The 12,007-nt window shown below is 37.9% G+C and overlaps 1 protein-coding gene across 5 annotated transcripts in view; it reads right to left on the reverse strand.

Annotated features, from left to right (window-relative positions):
• NUP153 (nucleoporin 153) overlaps window positions 1–12,007 on the reverse strand; it is a 76,828-nt gene that overhangs the window by 52,328 nt on the left and 12,493 nt on the right. For all 5 annotated transcript variants that reach the window (XM_078055724.1, XM_078055723.1, XM_078055725.1 and 2 more), the window contains exon 2: window positions 9,420–9,645. In XM_078055724.1, coding sequence (XP_077911850.1) covers window positions 9,420–9,645 — 226 coding nt within the window. The remainder of the gene's footprint in view (window positions 1–9,419; window positions 9,646–12,007) is intronic.

The raw sequence follows: 12,007 nt of genomic DNA on the forward strand, positions 1-12,007 counted from the left end.
CTCAAAATAAATAGAAAACTCAAAAAGTGAGCCCTATCACTACCCCACTCTCTACCTAGGTATATTTTCAGACCTGGAAGAGAAAACTGGAGTCCAAGCAGAACATGACAGGCAGAAATCAGAATGGGGCACTGGACGGTAGAAAACTGGTTAGGGCAGGGCCTTCAGAAGTCCAAATGGGAGTGTCCAGAGAATGAATGGGCTATCCATGCACAGAGTAAGACCATCTAAGGCTTTACCAAATACCAGCTGCTATAGAGTTGAGAAAACAGACACCAGGAGGTGAGCAATGCTAGGGGGCAAGAAGCAGTGCTAAGCACACAGAAGCTACAGTGTGGCCAGAACTTAAGAGATCCCTTTTATAAGCACCTCCTTAAAATCCATGGCATTCAGCTGAGATGTTGGAAACGCTTCCCCTTGAGACTAGGGATGATGTCCTAAAAGCCACAGGGGAAACAGTTTGGAGGCTAAGTCCTACCACTTTTTTTTTTTTTTTTAAGATTTTATTTATTTATTTGAGAGAGAGAGAGAATGAGAGACAGAGAGCATGAGAGGGAGGAGGGTCAGAGGGAGAAGCAGACTCCCTGCCGAGCAGGGAGCCCGATGCGGGACTCGATCCCGGGACTCCAGGATCATGACCTGAGCCGAAGGCAGTCGCTTAACCAACTGAGCCACCCAGGCGCCCTAAGTCCTACCACTTTAGGGAACTTAAACACCTTGGACCTTCTAGAGATACACATCAACAAAACATAAAACTAAGTTTACAAAGTTCAAAATGATCACTTAATAACAACTGCCTGCTCAAACAAGAATCAATACTCCTCACGGGAAGGTAACAGCATTCAGAATCTTTACATATATATTATTCAAAATGACACTATTTAGGCAGAAACCATTTGATATAACAAAAATGCGATCAATAGTGAGGGGAAAAAACAGTCAATAGAAACTGAATATAAGAGAGCCAATTTAACCTTAACAAAGGCTTTAAAATAAGTATTTTAGGGGTGCCTGGGTAGCCAGCTGAGCATCTGACTCTTGGTTTCAGCTCAGGTTGGGATCTCAGGGTTGTGAGATCCAGCCCCACACTGGGCTCTGTGCTCAGCGGGGAGTCTGCTTGAGATTCTCTCCCTCCGCCCATCCCCTTGTGCTCTCTAAATAAGTAAATAAATATTTAAAAAATAAAATAAAAATAAGTATTTTAAATATGTTCAAAGTTCCTAACAGACTCGTTAAAATTGATCTGGATCACACTAAAGCTAAAAGATTTTTTTTTTTTTTTTAAGATTTTATTTATTTGAGGGCGCCTGGGTGGCTCAGTTGGCTAAGCGACTGCCTTCGGCTCAGGTCATGATCCTGGAGTCCCTGGATCGAGTCCCACATCGGGCTCCCTGCTCAGCAGGGAGTCTGCTTCTCCCTCCGACCCTCTTCCCTCTCGTGCTCTCATTCTCTCTCACTCAAATAAGTAAATAAAATTTAAAAAAAAGGATTTTATTTATTTGAGAGAGGGCATGAGTGGGGGAGGGGCAGAGGGAAAAGCAGACTCCCTGGAGCAGGGAGCCCCGATGTGTGGGGCTCCATCCCAGGACCCTGAGATCATAACCTGAGCCAAAGGCAGACGCTTAACCAACTGAGCCACCCAGGTGCCCCCAGTTAAAAGATTTTAAAAAGGGAAGTGCTATCATGCCCAGCATTGTTTTACTACTGACTTTTCCTTCTGTTCAGGTCTCCGTTATGTCCCTCAGCAGAACTTAAAAGAATTTCTTCTTCTAGAGTACTATACACTCCTTTTTAAGTTTATTTCTATATATTTTTGTTGTTTGATATTATAAGTGGGATCCTTTCTTCCTTCATACTTTCTAACTGGTTACTGCTTAAATAAGAGTTATTGGGTTTTTGTCCTATATTAACTTTGTGATTAATTTCTACAATTCTCTTATTCTAACAAGTTTTGTTTTATTTTGTTTTTTTAATCAACTGGCTTAGGTTTTCTGGGTATTACTGGCAAAGAAGGATCATTTTGCCTCCTTCTTCCCAGTACTTACACATATACATACATCCTCTATAATTACATCTTTAATATCTAGAAGTAGTGATGATGGGCTTCCAATTTATACCTGATAATGGGAATGTTTCTAATGTTTCACCATAACACGTGATTCTGGCCTCTGGATGACTAACATGTTAAGGAAATGGTGGTCTCCAATTTCTAAATGAAATAAAGAAGAATGGACTTAAAGTTCTAGCAAATGTCTATTTATCTACAAGAAAAAAAATTGTAAGATTGTTTCACCTATAAATATGCTAAATTATATTAATAAGTCCCTCATGATGAACGATTCCTTACATCCCAAGATTAACTCTTCCCAGTAAGAAGATTCTGCTATTCTTTAATGTGCTGCTGGACTGTATTTGCTACTCTGTAATTTTCTTCCCAAAAGTATGTCTTCAAAAATACTTAACAGCATAAGCAATACAAAACAATTCTGGATTAGTTTCAAGGTATTCTTATGCAAAAAATAAAATGCAGATAAAAACACTTAACTAGGACTAGGAGGAAACACCAACTTAATAAAAGCCATATATGAAAAACTCACAGCTAACATCAAACCCAGTGGTGAAAGACAGAGATTCTCCTCTAAAATCAGGAACAAGACAAGGATACCTGCTCTACCCACTTCTTTTTAACCCAGTACTGGAAGCTCTGGCCAGAGTTGTAAGGCAAGCAGAAGAAAGATACCCAAATTGGAAAGGAAGAAGTAAAATATCCTATTCACAAATGATATAGCTTATATGTAGAAACTCCTAAATATTACACACACACACACACAACCCCCCCCCCCCGCTGGAATAAACAAATTGAGCAAAGTAGCAGATTACAAAATCAATACACAAAAATGAGTTGTGTTTCTATACACTAACAATGTGCATTCTGAAAAGTAAAATAAGAAAACAATTCCAGGGGTGGCTGGGTGGCTCAGTGGGTTAAATGTCTGCCTTCAGCTCAGGTCATGATCCTGGAGGCCCCGGGATCGAGCCCCGCATCGGGCTCCCCCCTCCCCCCCCCCCGCTCAGCTCAGTGGGGAGTCTGCTTCTCCCTCTGCCCCTCACCCTACTCTCCTGCTTTCTCTCTCTCTAATAAGTAAATAAAATCTTAAAAAAAAAAAAAAAAAAGAAAAAGAAAAGTTCCATTAACAATAGCATCAGAAAGAATAAAACACTTAGAAATTAAAAAAAAAAAAAAAAAACACTTAGAAATTAACCAAAAGAGGGGCACCTGGGGGGCTCAGTGGGTTAAGCGTCTGCCTTCAGCTCTGGTCATGACCCCAGGGTCCTGGGATCGAGCCCTGCATCGGGCTCCCTGCTCAGTCAGGAGCCTGCTTCTCCCTCTCCCTCTGCTGCTCCCCCTGCTTATGCTCTCTCACATGCTCTTTTTCTGTCAAATAAATAAAATCTTAAAAAAAAAAATGACTAGGGCGCCTGGGTGGCTCAGTTGGTTAAGCGACTGCCTTCAGCTCAGGTCATGATCCTGGAGTCCTGGGATCGAGTCCCGCATCAGGCTCCCTGCTCAGCAGGGAGTCTGCTTCTCCCTCTGACCCTCCCCCCTCTCATGCTCGCTCTATCTCATTCTCTCTCTCTCAAATAAATAAAATCTTAAAAAAAAAAAAAAAAAAAGACTATTCATGAAAAACCATACTTTAAAATCCAATAGAACATTTAAATTGTTTTATATGTAGTAATTTCTTATCAAGCTCACTCAAGTTAAGACAGCTACAGGCTAGAGTCTGAAAATCTACCGGTATTAACAGTTAAGTTTGTATTATTTCAATTTCTCTGCAGTCAGAACACACATACATAAAGATTAAAATGTTTCTTAGGGTATTTAGTATTCTAATTTTGTAGTATATTAGATCATAAAACTGTTTTTTACTTATCCCATTCTCTCATCCCTGCATCAGTTTATCCTATAGGATAAAAGCAAGGGGACAATTTTCTAGCTATTGGCAGACATCTGCTACATCTAGTCTACACAGAAACTACAAAGGAAAAAGAAATCTACTATGACCTACTTCTACTTGAAGGTATGATGCTAACAGCAATGGTACTTTTTAATACTTACAGAGCTTCTTTACGCCCAAAACCAAGCCCAAAAGACATAGTTTGGGATAAGACTAAACAAGGCCATGTCATCTACAGATTTATATCAGCCACACATGCTCAGTTTCTAAGAGTATACCTTTAATTACATGGTATCAATTAGACAAAGCAGTCTACAACTTCAATCTACTGTTGACTAGGGTACTAGATATGCCATTGTGGAGTCTTTCAGAGGCCTGAACTCATAACTGACTCAATGAAACCTGTACATTATTTCAGATTCCACTAACCTAGCAGAAGAAATCCAGACACCCAAAGGCTCACCATCATTAAGACAGTCAACACAACGAAGTACACAGGCAGAAAGCTGCAGATAACAGATTTTAAATGGGCCACAGATTCCATAACTGTTCTTACTGCCCTGTACTATTTGAAGAATGCACAATACCCTCCAGCTCCAGTTACTATTAATATAAAAGTTATACTGGTACAATTGAGTAAACAACATTCAGGACTGCTTTAAGCTTTCAATTATTTTAAGCTTTCTATAATTTGACACCACTTTAAGAGCAGATAGGTCTAAGTTGTTTTTTGAGAATGCACTGTCAAATTTAAATGTCATGTTTCAGAGTAAACAGTTCTTTATCTAGTAAGATAATATTCATCACACTGGGGAGTTATCAGTGGTACTTTAAATCACACATTATGTGATTACAACTACTGAATAGTGCAATAAATACTGTGAGAAAAGAACTACCTGGAACTAACAAAGTTTAAGACAGGAGCAGGATTGGGGCACGTGGGTGGCTCAGTTGGTTAAAGGTCTGCCTTTGGCTCAGGTCATGATCCACAGCCCCTCATCGGGTTCCCTGCTCAGGGGGGGAGCCTGCTTTTCCCTTTCTCTGCCCCTCCCCACCGCTCGTGCTGTCTCTCTCTCAAATAAATACATAAAATCTTTAAAAAAAAATCTTTAAAAAAAAAGATAGGAGCAGGGTTCAGATCTAAGATAAGAATGAGGTGGGAAATGCTATCAAGTTCCTGAAATTAGTATCAAGAAGCGGCTCACAATTTGCTTCTACATAATTAGAGGAGTTAGGGTGGGAAAGTGGGTGAGTAAGTGTGGGAAGAGAAAAAACAAGATCAGTCATAAGTTGGTTGTCTTTGAAGCTGGGTAATGGGTACATGGGGGTTTCATTGCACTATCCTCCTTACTTGCGCAGTTTAAAATCTTCCATAGTAATTTCAGAAGCTAACTCACAGAGGTATGTATACTATACATGTAACAGAAAAGCTAGGATATAAACTTAATAACATAATGAATAAAATCCAAGTTGGAACTGACCTTGGCACACCACTAAATTAATTCCATTATTTTGATGAAAATACAAACACACACAAAAAAGAACTTTATAGATATAAAATGAGAAACACTCCATTTATCTCGCACCTGAACTAAATTAATTCTTCAAGTTAGTTAATCCTCAAAAGTACACTCATTAAGATGGAAAAGAGTGTCAGTCACTGTGGATATGGGCTGGAGAACACCAGAAGTCTCTAATGAAAAGAGAGACCAGGGTCCCCTTCAATGCCCATGAAAAAAAAATGACATGGAGGCAATCAGCATAGACCTACTAGATTAAGCCTCAAGGTGGTTGTTGATAATGTATTTGAAAGAAATCTGTCCCAAGTATAGATATTAGAACTTCCTAAGTTATTCTAATAAAAAATAAGCAAACATTTAAAGATTAAGCCAAATCGAGTATTACTAAGAAAACAGGTAAGCTATTTGTCCACACTGGTAATCATTTTTTTCAGGCCTATTTCATTGTCACTATATTTCACGACAAGCCAATCAGGCAGGAAAAGGTGGTTACTATGTCCACCAAAATTAACAGGCCATACACCCACATTAATTATTTAGGCAAGACAAGACTTCAACACAGCGTTAGGAAACTTTTATAATTATAAATAAGCTAAAACATGTTGTGAAAGAAAATATATATATACAGAAAGAAATATATGGAGAGAGAAACCAGACTTCATCAAAATTAAAAACTTTAGTGCTTCAAAGGACACCATCAAGAAGGTAAAAAAGACAATCCACAGAGGGGGGGAAAATATTTGCAAACCCTATACTGATAAGGGACTTATATCCAGAATATATAAAGACCTCTTCCAATTCAACAATAGAAAGACAAATAACCCAATTAAAAATGGAAAAAGGTGGGGGGAGGGGGGATTGGTTAGCCCGGTGATGGGTATTAAGGAGGGCACGTGCTGCATGGAGCACTGGGTGTTACACGAAAACAATGGATCGTGGATCACTACATCAAAAACTAATGATGTATTGTACGGTGACTACCATAACATAATAAAATTAAAAAAAAAAAAAAAATGGAAAAAGGAGATGCAAATAGCCATTTCTCCAAAGATATACAAACAACCAATGAGCATATGGTATGATGCTCAGTGTTATTAGTTATCCTGGAAATGCAAATCAAAACCACAAGATACCACTTCAATCCACTAGAAGAGCTATAATTAAAAAAACTAAAGGGGTGCCTGGCTGGGTCAGTCAGAGGAACATGCGGCTCTTGATCTCAGGGTCATGAGTTCAAGCCCCATGTTAAGTGCAGAGATTATAAAAAATAAACTTTAAAAAAACATTTATAAATGGAAAATATTGGTGAGGGTGTAAAGAAATTGTAATCTTCATACACTGTGGGTGGGAAGGCAAGATGGTACAGCCACTTTGGAAAACAATTATTCCTCAAAATGTTAAAATTACCATGTGACCTAGCAATTCTACTCCTAGGTATACACACAAGAAAAAGCATAGCCACACAAAACCTTGCACATGAATATTCATGGCGGCAGTATTCATAATGTTCAAGAAGTGGAAAAACCCAAATGTCCATTAACTAATGAATGGATAAACAGAATGTAGTTTTATCCATACCATGGAATATTGCCTGGCAATAAAAAGAAATGAAGTTCTGATGCATGCCACGACATGGGCGAACCTTGAAAACATTATGCTAAGTGAAGTAAGCCAGTCACAAAGGACCACATATTCTGTGACTCCATTTATATGAAATGTCCAGTCTAGGCAAATCTACAGAGAGACAAAGACAAATCAGTGGTTGCCTGGGATGGGGCATGACTACTAATGGGTGTAGGATTTGGGGGTTGTGATAAGGATGGTGATGAAAACGTCCTAAAACTGACTGTGGTGATGGCTGAACAACTCTGTGAATGTATTTAAAGCCCCTGAATTGAACACTTTTATCTTTTTAAATTTTGGAGTATAGGTTCACACACAACATTACATTAGTTTCAGGTGTACAACATAGTGATTCAACAAGTTTATACATTATGCGATGCTCACAAGTATAGCTCCCATCTGTCACCATAAAACACTATTACAATATCATTGACTATATTCCCTATGCTGTACCTTTCATCCCCGTGATTTACTCCATAATTAGAAGCCTGTATCTCCCGCCCAACTTTACCTATTTGCCCACCTCCCTATACCCTCCCCTCTGGAAACCATCAGTTTGTTTGTTCTCTGTATTTATAATTCTGATCCTGCTTTCTGTTTATTCATCTGTTTTTTTAGATTCCACATGACTGAAATCATATGGTTTTGTCTTTCTCATTTCTCTGACTTATTTCACTTAGCACAATACCCTCTAGGTCCATCCATGTTGTTGCAAATGGCAAGATCTCATCCTTTTTTATGGTCACATACCATTCCAGTGTGTGTGTGTGTATGTGTGTGTGTGTGTGTGTGTGTGTGTGTGTGTATATTCCACATCTTCCTCACCCATTCGTCTTATTGATGGACACTCAGATTGCTTCCATATCTTGGCTGTTATAAACAATGCTGTAATAAACATAGCAGTGCATTTATCTTTTAGATTAGTGTTTTCTTTTTCTTTAAATACCCAGTAGTGAAATTATTGGATCATATGGTAATTCTATTTTTAGTTTTCTGAGGAACCTCCACCTCCACAATGTTTTCCACAGTGGCTGTACCAATTTACACTCCCACCAACAGTGTACGAGGTTTCCCTTTTCTCCAAATTCTTGCCAACACTTATTTGCCTTTTTGATTTTAGCCATTTTGACAGGTTTAAGGTGATCTCATAGTGGTTTTGTTCTCTGATGATGAGTGATGATGAGCATCTTTTCATATGTCTTTTGGCTATCTCTAGATCTTCTTTGGAAAAATGTCCACCCAGATCCTACGTCCATTTTTTAATTGGAATGTTTGGAGTTTTTTGGTGTTGAATTGATGAAGTTCTTTATATATTTTGGACATTAACCCCTTATTGGATGTATCATTTGCAAATATCTTCTCCCATTCAAGTAGGTTACCTTTTTGTTTTGTTGATTGTTTCCTTCGCTGTGTAAAGGCTTTTTATTTTGATGTAGTCCCAACAGTTTATTTTTGCTTTTGTTTCCCTTGCCTCAGGAGACATATCTAGAAAAATGCTGCTATGGTCGATGTCAGAGAAATTACTGCCTATTCTCTCTTCTAGGATTTTTATGGTTGTAGATCTCCATTTAGATCTTTAATCCATTCTGAGTTTATTTTTTTGTATGGTGTTAGAAAGTGGTCCGGTTTCATTCTTTTACACTGAACTGTATACTTTAAATGGGTATGTGAACTGTATCTCAAGAAAGCTGTAAAAACTATATACAGTGAAATGACAGTAATATTTCCAAATATGCCATATTCGTAGGTTATACTGAAGCTACTGAATATTTGTAAACCCCATCAAAATGCTGTAAGAGGATCCAAAAACGTTCAAGCCATTAAAATGCAGGATCACTTAATTCTAAGACCAATGACCCAGCTGAGCTTGCTGCAGAAAGGACAGGAGCCAGCTGCGGTTATACTGCACCCAAATTCTAGTGCTGGGGGAGGCATGAGCACAGTTTCACCGTAACAATTAACACTTATACAGTGTTCCCTTAGTGCCAGGACCCATTAGAAGGGCTTCACATCTACTGTTCTCAAAACAATTTATGAGGATACTGAGGAGAAAACAGACTCTCTTGTCCAAAAAGCCACATGACAGTTGATGGTCTGAAAATTCAAAATCCAAGTCTAACCCCAGAGCTTGCATTCTTAACTGATATATCAACCTCCCTTACTAAACAAAAAGCTGATAAATAACTCATTTGAACCTGATCATCACCCTCCTCCTACACGGTTTATATACTACCCAATGAGATTTACAACAGCAAGGTAATATAAAGAGATTTATGAAAACCTATCACACGTAACAAAATATTCACACTCTATGTACCTTCTGTATTACTGACTGTTGGCTCAGGAGTGATTCTCCCATCATGAATATTAGGGCTCTCCTCATCGGCATATACCAGATGATCATCTTCTCTATTTTCTGGCCACTGCGGTACCTCTCTTGTGTCTGTTGAGCAGCTGCATACATCTTCATTCTTGTTGAAGTATCTTTGTAGCCATCCTGGCACAATGTTCTTAACAGATTCTGTAACCCTGCTAAGAATGCCCTGTTGGAAGAAGAAATACATAAAGCAGTTTTAGAAATTTATCTTTTTAAATATGTACCTAATTACAGAAAGCCATATCAATCAAAACATGACTACTTCCAACAAAGTTTCCTGAAGTTCAGTTATTTGAGTTAATGCTGACATGATGGTATTTTACAAATTCTATAGACATTATGAAATTCCTACTTTTTTCTTTCTTCCATATGCAGACATCCATGAGTCAATAACTGCCCCAAATGGCCTCATATTCTAACCCTTAAAAACTCCTACAGACCATCAAATAAGCCATATACTTTTTAGATTGAGTAATAAGATAATGCACTAAAATATTATAATCCCAGAGAAAAGGCATCTATTTTGATTCTAGCATATTAAAAGAAGTAACACTTCCTTTCCAACCAGGGCCCGGCAGAATGGCTCCTGCAAAGAAGGGTGGCAAGAAGGGCCGTTCTGCCATCAACGAGGTAGTGACCAGAGAATACATCAATATCCACAAGTGCATCCACAGAGTGGGCACAAAAAGCGTGCCCCTCAGGCACTCAAAGAGATCTGGAAATGTGCCATGAAGGAGATGGGAATTCCAGATGTGCACATCGACACCAGGCTCCACAAAGCTGTCTGGACCAAAGGAATAAGGAATGGTCCATAACCATACCCATGTGCCGCTGTCCAGAAAATGTAACGAGGACGAAGTTTCACCAAACAAACTCTATATGTTGGTTACCTATGTACCTGTCACCACTTTCAAAAATCTAGTTAATGTGGATGAGAACTAATCGCTGATTGTCAAATAAAGGTATAAAACTGCAAAAAAAAAAAAAAAAAAAAAAAAAGCAACATAAACAATACCTTCAACAGCTTCCTCAAGCAATTATTTAATTGCACATTAAGAAAAAAATTGGACAAATAAAAATGAGGTTTTTAAAGACATATAACAATCCAACATAATAAACTCAATAAATAACCTAAGATTTTTTTGATGGGAAAATTTTGTTACATCAAATGTTGTCTGAAGATCTAAGGAATTAATTCTATTATGACAACTATTTTTTTTTTTTAAAGATTTTATTTATTTATTTATTTATTTATTTGAGAGAGAGAGAATGAGAGAGAGCAAGCACATGAGAGGGGGGAGGGTCAGAGGAAGAAGCAGACTCCCTGCCAAGCAGGGAGCCCGATGCGGGACTCGATCCAGGGACTCCAGGATCATGACCTGAGCCGAAGGCAGTCGCTTAACCAACTGAGCCACCCAGGCGCCCTATTATGACAACTATTAAAGGGAGGGAAAAAATGTGGAACAACAACTATCAGTACTATTAACATTTATTGTGGCTTTGCTATGTGCCAGGCACTGTTCTAAGTAGTTTATACATTTTAATTGAATCCTCACAATAATTTTATGAAGCTAATATTAATAATGTCACTTTATGGATGAAGAGAGACAGTGAAGTTTTAAGTAACTTGCCTAAGGTACAAACACTACCACTGTAGTTTATCTAGGGATAAAGTAAGGGAAGGGCTTTGGGATTGGTAGGACCTAGGATAAAGTTTGAGTACATCCCTGTACTTTGATTTACTCTAGGTAAAACAACAACATCCACTCCAACCTGAGAGAGAATTATACTGAAGATCAAATGAAATAATGTGAAAGCACTTCACAATTTCCAAAATATAACAGAAACATACTAATAATTTTATTACTAATGAGGAAGAAAAAAAACTAGCAGAAACAAACTGGGGGGAGATAACCAAGTTTAAGCAATGATTTCCTTCATAAAGTAGCATTAGTAGACTTTCAAAGAAAGAATCACAGGAGGGAAAACATGAATTGGCAGGTACAAAAAACAACAGTTTAAAATCAAGGCAGAATATATAAATTTACTCCGAAAGCTAACCCAAGACACAAAAAGACCTTGAAATATCCTGTCAACGGAAAAGATGGAACACACTTTTAATACTGGCACTTGAATAGTATTTTCTCCACGATTTGAAAGGTATAGGCAACAACTGAGAAATATGTAATTATTTTTCCACCTAGTCTCCAAACAGAAATTTTGAACCAAACCACAATGATGTAAGCTCTCCAGCAACATAGAAAGCCAGGAGCCCCATAAAAAAGACTCCCTACTGAAAAGCACAAATTCACTGTTCCCCTCTCAATGCTAATGTTACACAGTATTAGTTCCTTTGGAAAGAAAGATTATATAACTACATCCATGATTTTGTATTTATAAAAAGATACATATAACATTTATTATTTTTATTATTTTTACTTATTATTTATACTTAAATATTTATTTACCCCCTCCCTATATATTTCAAAAGATTGGAAAGTGCTTACAAGATATAACATTATTTAAAT

Source organism: Halichoerus grypus, chromosome 9, assembly GCF_964656455.1.
Source record: "Halichoerus grypus chromosome 9, mHalGry1.hap1.1, whole genome shotgun sequence".
Lineage (NCBI taxonomy): Eukaryota > Metazoa > Chordata > Mammalia > Carnivora > Phocidae > Halichoerus > Halichoerus grypus.